The 17,343-nt window shown below is 37.4% G+C and overlaps 1 protein-coding gene across 10 annotated transcripts in view; it reads right to left on the bottom strand.

The window, feature by feature from the left end:
* Positions 1 to 2,570: 2,570 nt before the first annotated feature.
* The window catches only part of LOC136267933 (pumilio homolog 3-like), a 19,128-nt gene continuing 4,355 nt past the window's right edge, over positions 2,571 to 17,343 (bottom strand). For 3 of the 10 annotated variants that reach the window (XM_066063134.1, XM_066063136.1, XM_066063135.1), the window contains 3 exons: positions 15,729 to 15,822; positions 15,503 to 15,569; positions 15,181 to 15,449 (listed from right to left, as the gene is read on the bottom strand). In XM_066063134.1, the coding sequence (XP_065919206.1) occupies positions 15,353 to 15,449; positions 15,503 to 15,569; positions 15,729 to 15,822 (258 nt within the window). In that variant the 3' untranslated portion in view covers positions 15,181 to 15,352. Of the gene's footprint in view, positions 2,796 to 3,940; positions 4,223 to 5,091; positions 5,183 to 5,229; positions 5,315 to 5,642; positions 5,854 to 10,569; positions 10,700 to 10,987; positions 11,069 to 11,111; positions 11,166 to 11,323; positions 11,524 to 15,175; positions 15,450 to 15,502; positions 15,570 to 15,728; positions 15,823 to 17,343 lie in introns of those variants that run through there. The other 7 variants (XM_066063139.1, XM_066063140.1, XM_066063141.1 and 4 more) reach the window with 6 other exon arrangements.

Genomic DNA, 17,343 nt, shown 5'->3' with positions numbered 1-17,343 from the left:
CAGTAAATGATCGCTCATGAGGTATTGTTGCAGTGTAGCATATAAGATTAAGCGGCCCAAGAAGCTGGCGCACCATACCGTGAGTATATTAACAGGAATAAAGAAAACACGATTTTCACACCTTTGTAGCTTTGTGATCCCATATCTGATTGAAACCAAATTTGCTACAGAAGTGCCAGCTAGGTAGGGGAGTCCACATTCCAAATTTGAAGAAAATTGCTCCAGCCATTTCCAAGATATGAGCAGCCAAAGTTTGGGTTGTTCTCTTAGTTTTTTCTTTACACACACTTTACAAAATCTGCCATAAAATACAAACGCCTACTCCGATCAAGCTGAAATTTGGTATATGTAAAGGGCTCATTAAGGAGAATCTCAGTACTAAGATTGGTAAGAATCCAATGAACATTCATGGAGTTATGACCGATTATTTGCATAAAATAAGGCCGGAGGTCTGTCACACTCACAGGGTAAACCCTTTGAAGGAATGAGCTGAAAATTGCTATGTAGATGGAGTAACTATCATAGGAGTGCTTTTTTGTGGTTTGAAAGAAATTCAGATAAAGGCCATCGAGATATGACACAAAACCCAACCTGTGTCACCATTATGCAATCGATTTTTATGAATAAAAACTATTAGCTTTCGCGCCTACCAGGCAAACCGCTTAGACCAATGAGCTGAAAATCGGTGTGTAGCTAGAATAATCATCACCTTGTAGAGATTTCAGGTACAAACAAATTACCCTGCAGACAGTTCAGCTATGAAAAGATCACCCTGTAGAGAGATCAGCTAAAAGAAGTCACCTAGTAGAGAGTTCAGCTACAAAGAAACCACCACGTAGAGAGTTCAATCACCCAGTAGAGAGTTCAGCTACGAACAGTCAATCTTATAGACAATTCAGCTACAAGCAAGTCACCCTGTAGAGAGTTCAGCTACAAATATATCGCTGTAGAGATTCAGAACATTACAAGTCACACTGAAGAGAGCTCAGCTATAAACAATTCACCCTGTAGAGAGTTCAGCTACAAACAGAATACCCTATACAGAATTCAGCTAGAAACAAGTCACCCTGTAGAAAGATCTGCTAGAAGGATCACCTTGTCGAGAGTTCAGCTAAAAACAAATTAAATCACCCTGCAGATAGTTCAACTACAAACAAGTCACCCTGTAGAGAGATCAGCTAGAAGAAGTTACCTTGTAGAGAGTTTGGCTACAAAGAAACCATCATATAAAGAGTTCAGCTGCAAACAAATCACCCTGTAGAGAGTTCAGTCACAAACAATTCACCCTGTAGAGGGCTCAGCAATATAGGGGTATGCAAATACAAAAAGCAGTGATATCTAATTCAAAACAGCCAAGCTGTAAAAATAGAGTGCAGCCCCCAAAAAGGCTATGGTGAAAAAAGATGTGAAATCCAAGGTGGCGGCCAAGAAATGGCTGTGATGGTAAGTTGGTGGGTAAAAAATTCAATAACGACAATACAGGTGAATTTTGTGCCAAGACCAAGCAAGTGACACCAAATTCACCTGAATTGTTGTTATTAAAATTTTTACCATTAACCTACCATCACAGCCATTTCTTAACTGCATGGACAACTGGATTTTAGAAGTAGTACAAGACAACATCAACTGTAGTTTGATCTCATATTAACCAATTGTAAGTTTATTCTTGTCTTAACTGGCTTAATCTTCTCACAGTTTTTACCACTTACCCAACCCATAGAAATGGATTTGTAGATATTTAGGAGAGTACATTTTTATAACCAAAACCCACAATCAGTTGTAGAATGTACATGCATATAAGGAGCTAAGTAATCTTAGATGACGTCCCCTGTTTATCCATGTTGAAGTTTAAAATTCTTTTTTTGGTGATAAATAATAAATGAATGGTTTGAGTTATTGTTTTATGAAGGTCACCAATATTGAAGTGATCTCCAGTGTGTAACTTTTGATTGTGGGTTTAGTTGTTGAGGGGGTTATAAATAAACAAGTCTAAAACCAAAATAGCCAAACTGTAAAAAGAGTGCGGCCCCCAAAAAGGCCAGGATGAAAAGACGTGAAATCAAAGGTGGTGGCGAAGAAATGGCTGTGATGGTAGGTTAATGGCAAAAATTTTAATAATGACAATTCAGGTGAATAGCCTATTCACCTGAATTGTCATTAAATTTTTTGCTAATTTTATAGCTTGGCTGTTTTGGTTTTAGATAGTATATACCTCTATCTAGGAACAAAAAGATGAAAACCATAACACTAGAGACCGCACACATTATGTATACATGGATGTTTACAAGAATTCGCTTTATTTTGTGTAAAATATTTTTGTATGATTTACATGATTGAATGGCTACTCTATTAGAGCAGTTCAAATTTTTGTAGAAGTTTTGCGTACAAAAATTACTTTACAACGGGAAAAAAAAGCAATTTACAGTACTGTACAATCACCACATGCTTCACAACATCATTCAAGTCTTGAGCTCTGTGCTTAACTTTTGCAAGCACAACAAAAGTTTGTCTTACGGGACATCACTAGTACAGTTTGTTAATTAAAATAGCCACCCCCTCCCTGTCACACATTCATGGACACAAACAAGCATTAGGTCATATTATTGTATATAGAACATTCCAATTGAAATATGCATTCATGAATATGTGTGTACATGTGTAGTGATTAAGTTAGGTCTTTTATCAGAACTGCTTGTCCTTGAAGATGATCAGTATTCCACTGCTCAGTTAACACAGATGGGTCTAGCACACTTCTTATTGCCTTTGATGCACCGTTAACTTGACTGGCCACCAAACTAAGCAACAGAGCATTAATGCAATAAATCAACCTTCTACACAAATATATTGTTAGTGACCTGCTGAGCAAGAACATAGATAATAGAGTACATAAAAGGGATAGGAAACGCAAGCGATTTCCGGCTTGATGTCCGTTACGCGTGACTTGAAAGGACAAGACAGTTTTTTGCTCAAGCATGGGAATTAGTGTTCTGAGCAGAGTAAATAGTAATCCAACAGACTACAGTAAGTATTTAGGCCTATGTGAGATTTTGGTGAGAGAATTCAGACCGTAGATTTTGTAACAAAGCGTATCGCATTAACTGTGATTGTTACATGCCGTCATACTTTCGCTCATAGTACCTTCACGCCCCATCCATACCGCTTCTTGTATAGCCGGTTCCACTTATGAATCTTGTGGTAAGCTAGGCATGTCACCAACACAGTCTTTTAGCCTTGCGTTGTACTGCTAGGTGGTTTAAACTTTTGGTTAAAAATGGAAGATACTTAGTCGTTTCTTCAAGCAACAGTTCTGTTTTGCTCTGATATTTCCCCTGGTTCTCTCTGTTAAATGGTAATGAAAGGTTTATCACAGTTAAAAGGATAGAATATATATTTACGAAGAAAGTTAAGTGGTTTAAAATAATTTTTGGGCCCTTTTTTTCACTTTCAATCTCCTTTAATTTTGCGTATAACTTCCTTGAGGGTTGGTACCATCCTAGTTCCCTCGATTACTTACTTGAGTTCACTGTAGCGAAGTTTCACAGTTGTTGGCTACAAAATTCTGCTGTTACAACAATTTGTTTCTCTTTGATACAAGCGCAGCAAGCATTAACGAGTATGTTTGTGACGTATTACCAATAGAAATGTACGTATTTTGTGATGTCATGTTATTGCGTTTCCTATCCCTTTTATGTATCCCGTTTTTGCAAAATTCTATGCTATAAAAACGTACTAAAATAAACTGGGTAAAAATATGCATGTTACACAAAAAATATGCACATTTTAAATGCTTTGGTATGTACTAAAACAAAGCTCAAATCAATAAAACCTATACACCATCAGATTCGCCTGTTCATGGGAAGTAAGACAATGTTGTTTCATGTTCGGAGTGTGTAGGGAACATGAGTTATTGGCATTACAATACAGTAAAAATAAAGTTTACCATCATCATTTCATTGTTGAAATGGCCTTCTTCTTTGTTCGCACAAAGTCGTACAGGGAAAACACTATACCCTGATCGATGTGCCAGTTCATAGTGAACAGACTGAGCCAAACCCCATCCTTCATAGATTGTTTCAGTTGTGAGTTATGAATAAGCGCCTATAGTTTATTTGCTGTATTGTTGCTGTACAAATCAAATTTATTCCTGTTGACCTGTTCCAACTGTCTAGTGCTATAACTCAAGACTATTCGTTACAAAAGGTTGAAACTTTGGCTGTCCACCCTATAGAAAACAGATAAGCAATAAAATGGAATTTGAAGAATGTGTGAAAACAACTGTTTGCTCAGCAGGTCACATTACTGTCTGTACAAAAATTCTGCATTAATTTTGTAAACATGCATTAGTGAAACATTTCATTTTGCAGTAACACATCACATTAGAACATGTAGCAAAAACCAGCCATTTTTGCATTATTCTAAAAAACTACATGTGCTACATAAATAATTTTATGTAAGTTGTAATTGCTTCAGTATGCAATGAAACAAAGCTCAAATCATTAAAACCTACACACCATAGGATTTGCCTATTCATGGAAAGTAAGATAATCTTTGTTTTGTCTTCGTGCAGCAAAATACATGTGAGTTTTGGGCACTGATTTACAAAGCGGTAGAAATAACATTTAATGTCATTGTTTCTTTGTTGAAACGGCCTTCTTTATCCACACAGGGGAATAATTATACCTTAATGGATTTGCCAGTTTATGGGGAACAGACTGAGCCAAGTCTTGTCTTCGTAATTTATATGCTGTATCATTGCTGTATGAATTGAATTTATTGCTGTTCCAATGCCTATTGCTATAACTCCAAGACTATTCATCACAAAAGATTGAAACTTTTGCTGTCCACTCCTTTGTTACTATAAATAACAGAGAAGCAATAAAATGGAATTCAAGGGAAGTGCGAAAATGACAGAATTTTTTTTTTTTTTTTGCTTATCCAACATATCACTTGAAAGCTACACCAACCATACAAAGATAAAACACTCTAAGTGGTCAGATATCACCGTATACTACTGAACACCTCATTACAAGTTATGGAGACACCGTCCACAATGTTACAAGAATAAGTATACAACTGGTCGCAATAACCTACCTTACAAGCACAGATGCTCCCCTGTTAATAGTTGCCCATGATCTCAGTTCATTTTCTGGCACACGATTTATTATTAGGTCAGCAAGAAACACTACAAACACAATGACACAAATGACTTCCATTAAGCATGATAGTTACCTGAAGAAGTGTCCACTCTATTGTTCTCAATGGACAACAACTTTCTGACAACAGAATGACCACAAGCATCACCCACAATGTGTGTCTAGTAAATATAAGCAGCGGTGAATTAATATTTATTACTCTGTACAGCAATAGTGACAGAGAATATAAAGTGTGTGCACTACATGCTTGAATAATCTTTGTGTTAATTTGTGCAGTGTTCTTTTTTTATTTCACTAAGATAAACAGATATTTAGGGAACACCCATATGGTACAGTAAGCTCTCAGTTATCCATACTGTGTGAATTATTAGAAGCACCAGAATCCCATTCACACACTACACTTGAAATATTCTAATAGAACAGTCATTTTAATTCCAGATAACTAAGTGCCTACTCTACTTCAAAATTGTTATCACACTGAACACAGACCTCTTCATCAAATGGCTCATCCAATAAACTCACAACAGTCTCCAATATGGGAGCCACACTGTCACCTTCCACATGTTGTACAACTGCTAGTAGGAACTGACTGAGTTGCTTGTCTTTGATCCAGTCACTGACATGGTCAACAGTCAACTTCACTAGTAGTGGTGAGACTGCACTGTGAAGCTCACTACGATGTGCTTCAGGTGATTTCTTGCTGCAATGGTTAAACAACACGTGCAGTAACACTACGGTGGAGATTCACTAATAGGGAGATATTTGTACATAAAATCAAACAGCCAGTTCAATTGCTCTAATAAAGCATACTAGAGGTGTACCGATAATCGGACCAGCTAAAATATCAGCTACCGATATGGTAATTTTCAGTATCGGTACAGAACAGCGGAGGACCGATATTGTTACCGATATTTATACAGTAGCAATAGTTTGTACATAAATGGATTATGCACTGGTTTTCCTGATATTCTATGTGGCTCTTTAGTGCCAGTGGCTTATTGTTCACTCAACAAGTGGTATGCTACAAGAAGCCATACAACACGCATGATTCTAGTGTTTGTTGCTGGAAAGCTTATCTAAACCAAAACAGCCAAGCTGTAAAAAAAGACTGCGGCCCCCAAGGTGAAAAAAGATGTGAAATCCAAGGTGGTGGCCAAGAAATGGCTGTGATGGTAGGTTAATGGCAAAAATTTTAATTACGACAATTCAGGTGAATTTGTGTTGCCTCCTCCACTAGGATTCGGCACCAAATTCATCTGAATTGTCGTAATTAAAATTTTTGCCATTAACCTACTATCACAGCCATTTCTTGGCTGCCACCTTGGATTTCACATCTTTTTTCACCTTGGGGGCCACACTCTTTTTTTACAGCTTGGCTGTTTTGGTTTAGATATCACTTCTTTTTGTATTGCAAGTCACAAAGCTGGCCATATGGCTTCGATGCTGCTTCCTTTTAACTTGTAAGGAATTGTGGAAGAAAGGAAGTAATTGTGTGTATAGCTTTTGTCTGATGAAATATTTGTATATTTAACATTGAATGATGATTATCACATACTGTAGTTAATAAGGTGACTTCTTACATAACTGAACTGTAGCTGAAACTCTCATTGCTTGTAGCTGAACTCTTTTCAGGGTGATTTGTTTCTAGCTGAACTCACTACAGGATGATTTGTTTCTAGCTGAACTCTCTACAGGGTGATTTGTTTGCAGCTAAACTCTCTACATGGTGATTTCTTTGTAGCTGAACTCTCTATAGTGTAACTTGATTGTAGCTGAACTCTCTACAGGATGGTTTCTTTGTAGCTGATCTCTCTACAGGGTGACTTGTTTCTAGCTGATCTCTCTACACGGTGACTTGTTTCTAGCTGAACGCTCTATAGGGTTTTCTGTTTGCAATTGAACTCTCTACAGGATGGTTTCTTTGTAGCTGATCTCTCTACAGGGTGACTTGTTTCTAGCTGAACTCTCTATAGGGTTTTCTGTTTGCAATTGAACTCTCTACAGGATGGTTTCTTTGTAGATGATCTCTCTACAGGGTGACTTGTTTCTAGCTGATCTCTCTACAGGGTGACTTGTTTCTAGCTGATCTCTCTACACGGTGACTTGTTTTTAGCTGAACTCTCTATAGGGCTATCTGTTTGTAATTGAACTCTCTACAGGATGGTTTCTTTGTAGCTGCTCTCTCTATGGGGTGACTTGTTTCTAGCTGATCTCTCTACACGGTGACTTGTTTCTAGCTGAACTCTCTATAGGGTTTTCTGTTTGCAATTGAACTCTCTACAGGATGGTTTCTTTGTAGATGATCTCTCTACAGGGTGACTTGTTTCTAGCTGATCTCTGGATGACTTGTTTCTAGCTGATCTCCCTACACGGTGACTTGTTTTTAGCTGAACTCTCTATAGGGTTATCTGTTTGTAATTGAACTCTCTACAGGATAATTTTTTTTGTAGATGATCTCTCTACAGGGTGACTTGTTTCTAGCTGATCTCTCTACACGGTGACTTGTTTCTAGCTGAACTCTCTATAGGGTTATCTGTTTGTAATTGAACTCTCTACAGGATGGTTTCTTGGTAGCTGCTCTCTCTATGGGTTGACTTGTTTCTGGCTGAACTTTCTACAGATGATTTGTTTGCAGCTGAACTCTCTACATGGTGGTTTCTTTGTAGCTGAACTCTCTACAAGGTGATTTCTTCTAGCTAATCTCTCTACAGGTTGATATGTTCGTAGCTGAACTTTCTACAGGGTGATTTGTTTGCAACTGAACTCTTTATATGATGGTTTCTTTGTAGCTGAGCTCTGTACAAGATAACTTCTTCTAGCTGATCTCTCTATAAGGTGACTTGTTTGTAGCTGAACTATCTGCAGGGTGATTTGTTTGTAGTTGAACTCTCTACAAGGTGATCCTTTTAGCTGATCTCTCTACAGGATGACTTTTTCTAGCTGAACTCTCTACAGGGTGGTCTGTTCATAGCTGCATTCTCTACAGGGTGATATGTTTGCAGCTAAACTCTCTACATGGTGGTTTCTTTGTAACTAAACTCTCTATAAGGTGATGTCTTGTAGCTGATCTCTCTACTGGATGACTAATTGTTTCTAGCTGATCTCTCTATAGAGTTATAACTTTATCTATATAGTTATAACATGTTTGTATAGCTGAATTCTTTACAGGGTGGTTTTTTGATTGATTGCTGAACTCTCCAGCTACATGGCGACTTGTTTGTACTACAAAGTGACTTGTTTGTAGCTGAACTCTACAGAGTGACTTACTTGTAGCTGAACATTGCATAAAGTAACTTGTTTGTAACTGATCTAGATGAACTCTCTACTGGGTAGCTTTTTTTGTAGCTGAACCCTTTACACAGTGACTTGTTTGTAGCTGGATTCTCTTCAGTGTGACTTATAATGTTCTGAATCTCTACAGGGTGACTTGCTTGTAGCTGAATTGTCTATAAGATTAACTGTTTGTAGCTGAACTCCCTACAGAATAACTTGCAATGTAATATAATTCTATAATGGAATAAGTTATAAACGTAGCTGAATGCTCTATTAGGGTGACTGTTCTATTAGATATTAGAGTATCTCGATCTCGCATATGCTACACGTAGTTGGCTTTGGAATCAGAACTCAGTGGTTTATAATCCGATTCTTCTGTACTACTGCAAGGACTTTCTATGATAATTATTCCAGCTACATACCAATTTTCAGCTCACTGCTCTAAGCGGTTTGCCTGGTAGGCGTGAAAACTAATAGTTTTTTATTCATAAAAATCGATCGCGTAATTGTGACACAGGTTGGGTTTTGTGTCATATCTCCATGGCCTTTAACTGGATTCCTTTCAAACCACCAAAAGGCACTCCTGCAATAGTTACTCCACCTACTTAGCAATTTTCAGCTCATTCCTTCAAGCGGTTTATCCTGTGGGCGTGACAGACCTTTGACCTTATTTTACGTAAATAATCGGTCATAACTCCGTGAATGTTCATCGGATTCTTACCAAACTTGGTACTGAGATTCGCCTTAATGAGCCCTTTAAGTGTGCCAAAGTTCATCCCGGTTGGAGCATGCATTCATGTTTTATGGCGGATTTTGCAAAGTGTGCGAAAAGTAGAAGAAAAAAACGAAGAAAAAAAACCCAAACTTTGGCCGCTAGTATCTCGGAAATGGCTGGAGCGATTTTCTTCAAATTTGGAATGTGGACTCCCCTACCTAGCCGGCACTTCTGCAGCAACTTTGGTTTCAATCGGATGAGGAATCACGGAGCTACAAAGGTGTGAAAATTGCGTTTACTTTCTTCCTGTAAATATACTCACGGTGTGGCGCGCCGGCTTCTTGAGCCGCACGACACACTCAGTATCGTGTGTCTTGATCACAGTTTTTACAGATGAAGCAGTTATAGAGTACTTCGTAATAAAAAGAAGGATCACAGGATAACCAAGGGAACTTGCTCTACCAGCTTTCTCATAAGCCATTAGAATGCGGAGTAATGCAGAAATACCTGTTTAAAGTTTCATGGCAGTATATATAAAAATTGTTTGTGGGTCCCTAATGTCTGGATTGCTCAATAGAAATCCAAGCTGTATACAGAGTATAGCAATGGATTCATGCACATGTTGTGGTAAATGTACACTTTTGTCTACTTAAAACTAGATGCTTGGATAATCGACTCTGTAATATACCTATATAAACAAAATTAGGAGTACAAATACAATGGAACCCAAACATCAGGTACTAAGATTAAACAGTCAACAACAATATGCAGTGTTCTGTGAAATACCTAACAGCCCCCAGAGATAACCAAGATCCCATTAGTGCCAAGCAAATGTTATATACACTAAATGCTGAAAAGATCCTTCTGTACAGCGGGGAAAGCAACTAACTACCAAGATTTGGCAAAACAAGAATGTGATGATTTATCCAAAACAAGGGTCGCAACAGTTCAAAAGAACACTGTTAACAATGAAGAAATATTTAACGATTCAGTACATGATGAATTAGATTACCATTTTTGTGAATATAATACTATTAAAACTTTAGTCCCCAGTTTCTAACAAGACTGTACATCACTGTGTACTGTGTGTTACTAATGCACTTGTCAATTTCATGCCCCACCCCCGGGTATCCCCACACCCCAAGTGGGGATTTGACATTGCTCTTGTCCCCACCCCTGGTGACAGTTGTCCAATTCACTGACCAATTTTCAGTAGTTGCATTTCTAATTATAAACAATAAAATTGCACTCGCTATAATTTTACTAGCTACATGTTAATTACTAGTTGCATGCATGAAATATGTGCTTAGTCAGTAGTGGGGAATTTGACACCATGATTTGTCAAATCCCCTGTATTCTACCACCCTCTGGGGGTGGGTGGGGCATGAAATTGACAAGTGTATAAGTACTACAACTTGTGCACATTACCATCACCCGATGCCAGTACACGTAACACGACTGAGTTGAAGTAGATAGGGTTACGAGGACACAGTAGGTACAACAAAACACGTCGGTCATGTCTGTGAGCTGCCAGCTCACTGAGGTTATCAGCCAACTCCTACACAAGACATAATAAACATGCATATCATATGGGAAATTCTTAAGACAAACTTAGTGATTTCATGAAGATAATATTTAAGGATTTATGAAGGATCTTTTGTCCTTTGACCACATATTACACAATACAGTCTAGCCGATTGGTGAACAACATAAACAAACAAATTTGAACAAATTTAAAGACTCTTTTATAATATAATTAGGGATGATTGGAATGAAGAGGTACATGTAGTCTCTACTACAAACTACACTTCTTCACTTATGTAGTACATTTTACATGCACACTTACAGACATAATCACTTTCTTTACAAGTACTGTATCATCGATGCAGTCAAACATTGTCAACAGCACATAGTGACCGTGTTCTTCCTGTAACAATAAGTATCACATGATCTGAGACAACCATAAATACCATCGCAATCTTCTTCACAAAAGTCTTGAATGACTTGACAATAACTTTACGATCCTGTAACAGTGAAAATTTGAATGATATAGCACCAAACAGAAGATACTACAATGAATTACACTGTACAGAGTACTAAGGTTAGATGGTGCCCTACAAGTATTGCATCATGCCTGGTGGTGTTTAGGGGCTCCAGGGATGTACTTAAGTATCTCACATACCTTTGCTGTGCCATGCCAGACACACTGCATGGCAACACGAAATCCTTCATTGGTGTGGAGCAGCTTAACTAATCTCTCACGAAGTTGTTCTATCATGTCTGCTCTCTCCTGTTCACTAGCCATCAACGAGTAGTCCAGTAATGGCTTGTGAATGATACTGTGCTTCAACGTCTCCCTGTAGGAGGAGTAGACAGACATCCCTACAATACACGTACAACTAAGACAGCATACAATTAGTAAGAGTAATCTTATGATATTTGTGGTCAGCTAAAATTGTATCACACTACTAGAAAATGTTCCCATGACAACAATGTTTCATGAATCATCAAGTTTTCATTGGTTTACTACCAGTGAAAGCTGTAAAATTTACTTGTCCATGAAAAGTAACTCATGTACATTTCATGGCCTGTAATGGATATTTCACATAAATTTTACCACGACGCAACTTTCATTGGCAGCACACCCATGAAAACTTGATGTTTACATGAAAACTCATGGCATTGTCATGGGCATGTTTTCTAGTAGTGTTAGGTCAATTTTTAAGTCTTCAAATTTAAGTCACCAATGTTTGGCTTTAAAACTTGCTGCTACAGAACCTGTATTAGGCCACTGGTAGTGATTCTGTACAGAAAGGCCACTACTCCAAAAGGTCAATTATGGGTCATTCCACGTCAAATCAACAAGGAATTTAGGGTCATCTCTTGGATTTTGACGAAACTTGGTGTGTTTGTAGTACCTGTGGTGCTTATCACTCATGCAAATTTTTAGCTCCATACATTCCATAGTTTCTAATTTATGACCACAAATATTTTGAATATTCCATGAAAATTTGGTCCATCTCTAGTTATAAAATTGACTGCAACTTTGTACTGTGTAAATATTTTTAAACACAATTTTCACTGATGGAAGACTGTTGATTGACCTTTCCAGTGATCCTTAAATTATGGGATATCTACTTCATTATGGTTCAAAAGTACTTCACTGAAAACTTTAATACTTCATATTTTGAAAAATGCTGCTTGAAAATTTTCAAATTCTTTTGTGAATAATTATTGGGTCATAGTCTATGTTTGATAAAATTTTTGTGGTGGGACCACAATGGGCTCAAGAGATATAATGAATTATGTTGTGGTATGCGGCGGAATTTGCAGGCTATTATTACTGTATTGGAGTGTACACCTCCAATAACCACTCACAACAAGCAAGTTTGTCTTACAGAGTGAAGGTGTCTAGGTACATTGCAACCTGTATTAGTGACCACCTGTATTGAAAGGCCATCTATGTGCTGCAGTTAAGTTATACTTCTTTAATGTATAGCACCAAAGCATCAACCCTTTCTAGCAAATCCAAAAATGGTCCTTATTAGACAAGTTGATATAGATCTGACCACCACGTGTCCATAAACATCATGTAAATGTTGTACCATCTCTTCACAAGTACCTTCTTTATTACGTTGAATCCCACTGTAGTGGACTTAGCCATATTTAAGTTCTGTATGTGGCTGCATAGGTACATACAACAGAGCTCCTCAGAAGGGATACCTGGATACCTTGATAACCAGGACACCTGTTGATACACTGTACTCCCACTCTAGCGGTGCACATACATTTAGACCAAGATACGCCTGTGGCTTCTGTAGTATGAGCACTTTATTATGGTCCTAGCAATGGAGGGGTTTTACCATATAAATGCATTAATTGTACCTCAATGTGTGAAATTAATTACTACATTACTGTACATTCACGACCACTTTGAAGATCAAGTCATAAATTCATACACATACTCACATAGGAAGTAAACATGTTGACCACATATTTAACATTTACCTGTACTGATCTTCAAAATGTGAACACAAAATACTTTGAAAAACTATTAATTTAGTAAATACAGTACTATAAATCACGCATTGAGGTGCAAGCATTACTAATATAAAAACTCTTGGTACAAGTAATGCATCTACTGTATATAGTGTAATTCCCTGGACCATTGATGAAGTGTTCATTTTTGAGAAACCACAGACTTGTCTTGGGTCCAAAATGTACGTACAATTATAAAGTAAGATCATGAGGCTATCAAGGTACCCAGATATCCTTTTTGAGGAGGTCTGTTGTACTTATGCAGCCATGTACGTAACTTGAATAGTGTAGAGTGGGGATATGTATGTAAGTGCACTACGGCAAGATTTTACTTAATAAATAAGGTAAAACTGAAGAGATGGTACAACATTTATGTGTTTATGGATGCATAATGATCTCATTTATAGTCAACCTGTCTAATAAAGACCAGTTTTCAGTGGCGGATCTAGGATTTTTAAAGGGGGGTTTCTGAAAGTTGGTATAGCTGAATAAGGCATCTGATGACATTTCCCCTGAAAAATTTGAGATTTTAGAAGCTCTGCGATTGGATTTTAAGCTAGGAAATACAATAAATCCAATGCTTTAAACTGCATAGCTATACAGGGCAAAGATGGTGACTATAAGCAGTAGCTTTGATTGTTCTATTAGAGTAGTTACTTGACTGCTCTATTAGAGTATCTCGATCGTTTCTTTCTAATGCAGTGGGAGATGAAAAGTGAAGTGTTGCTGAGGGTTTAATAGCTATAAATGGTGTCAGTTAAGTGCAGCTGCATGCATGCTATTGAAATACAGTGGTATATAGTTGTTTGATATGATAAATTGTCAGTACAGCAATGTTTATTTATTTAGATTTCCACTGAACTAAATTTAAAAGGGGGTTTCTGTCGAAACCCCAGAAACCCGCCACTGGTTTTGGATTTGCTAGAAAAGATTGATACTTTGGTGCTATACATTAAGATCCAATTAAAGTATAAATTAGCTGCAGCATATAGATGGTTTTTCAATACAGGTGGTCACTAATACAGGTTGCACTGTACCTAGACACCTTCACTCTGTAAGACAAACTTGGCATGGCCTTGTTGTGGGTGGTTATTGGAAGTGTACACACTGCAATACAGCATTAATAGACTATAAATTCCACTGCATACCACAACATAATTCACTATATCTCTTGAGCCCATTGTGGTCCCACCACAAAAATTTTATCAAACAGACTATGGCCCAATAATTATTCACAAAAGAATTTGAAAAATTTCAAGCAGCATTTTCAAAATATAAAGGATTAAAGTTTTTAATGAAGTAATTTTGAACCATAATGAAGTAGATATCCCATAATTTAGGGATCACTGGAAAGGTCAATCAACAGTCTTCCATCAGTGAAAATTGTGCTTAAGAATATGTACACGGTACAAAGTTACAGTTGATTTTGTCACTAGAGATGGACCAAATTTTCATGAAATATTCAAAATATTTGTGGTCATAAATCAGAAACTATGGAATGTATGGAGCTAAAAATTTGCATGAGTGATAAGCACCACAGGTACTACAAACACACCAAGTTTTGTCAAAATCCAAGAGGTGACCCTAAACTCCTTGTCGATTTGACATGGAATGACCCTTATATATTCCCAAGTGGAATGTTTAACCAGCAATCCACCTGTCTAATGCAACCACCTACGTATGTACTTGCAGAGGCCAAGGGCATAGGCTAAGACACTTTCCACTGAATAAATCCACTTGGATTCTGATTATAGATGTTTCACATGCAAAGAGGTATTGTGGTACTCATTACAGAAACACTTAGCAACCATTATTAGTCCACCATTTGTGAAGTCTGGTTTCAATTGGGTGAACATTCTTGCTAGGTTACCCATACAAGTATCTCTGCCAAAAGCTTAGAGAATTATTGAATATGCAGACAAGCACAATATAATTTAGTCATGAATTATAATGCTTGTAATTATGTCTGGTATAAATCTTTCAATGTACAACTCACTTGTTCAACAGTGGTGTAATGGTTTCCTTCAATCTCCTTACTCTATAATGTTTCTCATCACTAACAGTGTATACATAACAACATTATTGCTGTATTCTCAACACCACAATCACACTTACTATTACACCGTAGAATTCTCTTGTTAATGCCTCCCTCTGGTGGGCATTGGTATAGTCATTATAGGCAAGCTCCAACAAGCTGGCTGTTTCTGTGTGTCGTATAGTCGTTGAACGTGGCCATAAAAAAAGACATGATCTCTTCTCTCTGCTGTGGACTGATTGTGCAGTTACAGTATGCAGTGGTAGGGCTAACATTATTGTAACTTACCAGTAAATTAAGAATTTCTTGACTAGGAATTTGGAGTACTTGCACTTGCAGAGTTCCAGTATTGAATCTGTGAAACACAAAGAGATCACCACTATATACCAGAGCAGTCATCTTTGCTACATTTACAGAAAGGCCATTTATTTTGAACGAGAAGGTTTTTTTTCTCGTTTGTTCTGGATAATAAGAGCCTTATAATACCATAGTGCAATGGTTTGAAATTACGTACCTTTCAACTCATCATATATTGCTAGTCTTTGCTTGTTGTTCCCATACTTCATTACTGTCTGTAACGCTCGTGCTGTATCATGTTTGAAAGCAAACTATAAGGAGGGTATTATTATCACAATGTTGTAATCATACAATATGATAGTACTGTATATTAGAGGTTTGGGTTTTTCTGGCTAAAAACATCAGATTCACAATACCATCCTGGCACCTTGGCAGTATTGGTTAGGTATAAACAACCCTAAAAGTGCCCTCGGTATGACCCTAAATGCTTCCAATAGATTGCTATAAATTTTAAAACTTTTTTATTCAATGGAATTTTCTACTGACTGACTAACTACCTGCCTTCTGCCTTCATACAGCGTAACTTGACAATGGCTATGGGCTTGATTTTTTACTGCTTGATGTCACTTCATCCCGAGATGTTTTTCGTCATACTGCAGTACATACAATGCATGTATCTTTGTCTTCCTTTGTGTCTCATTTCTTTTTGCTAACAGCCAAAGGTGTTGATTCGTGGTACTGAGTGCGATGGCTTCCCTATGAGAATCATCAGTGTTTTTCACGATGACTGGATTGATTGCAGAGGCGCTTCTCCTACTGTTCTTCATTTGTAGTGTTGTGTAACAGGCTGAAAGCAAATCACTTTTGAGTCAGCATTTGATATTTGGGACATGCGTTCAGTCGAAAACATTACCTCTGGTGTCATCTTTTCTTTTGATGCAGTATTCACAGGTTCATCAGATATAATGTTACAAAAAAGTAAACAAACGAAAAATTAAGAATTTTAAGTTCGATCAAGGATCATAGAAAAAAAAGTAGGGAAATAAGGGAGGTCACCTACTCCAGCAGATATACTAGTGGACATATAATCTCTAATTCATTTGTATCCCTTAAAATCCTTAATTTTTCCTTATACTTGTAATTAGTATATTTAACAATTACCAACTTAAAAAGTAGGGATCCAAGCAATAAAAAGTAGTGAAACAAGAGATGAATAATGGTATTACAGCATAGCTTGGTGAGAAAATCGCTAAATTGGCATGTTATAACCATCATTTTGTAGGGATTTTGACAAAGTAGGGATTTTCCTATGCTGTTATACCATCATTCATCTCTACATTTCAATGTTGACCCTTACTTTATTTTTAAAATTAAATATATTACTTTTTTTGTTTGTTTGTTTGTTATATACAAATGTGACTGATGTATTAAGAGTATCTTGAGTCAGTCTTCACCCAGGGGGCGTGTCACTATTTCATATTTTCAGTGCACTAGCATAATGAATATGCTAATACAATAATAAGGGATGTAGTCATTGTGACCGAGTAAATAGATTATTAAGAAGTATGGTCCCCGTGCTCGATCAACAGTATAATGGGTGTTGCCTCAAACCATATCGTGAAGCTACAAGTACATCAACCCCACGGGTCTCCAAAGTAATGAAACCGGTGCCGACACATGGGTATTCATCTAGTCATATACCTGGACGATATTCTACTGCTACACCAGTTGAAAGAGGAGCTGGTTCAGCTGACTCCACTGATTTGCCAGCTGTTCGAGGCTCTGGGGCTGGTCGTGGATCAGAAGAAGTCGATACTGACTCCAGACCAGAA

Source organism: Dysidea avara, chromosome 10 (assembly GCF_963678975.1).
Source record: "Dysidea avara chromosome 10, odDysAvar1.4, whole genome shotgun sequence".
Lineage (NCBI taxonomy): Eukaryota > Metazoa > Porifera > Demospongiae > Dictyoceratida > Dysideidae > Dysidea > Dysidea avara.
This window is presented reverse-complemented; position numbering and strand designations above follow the sequence as displayed.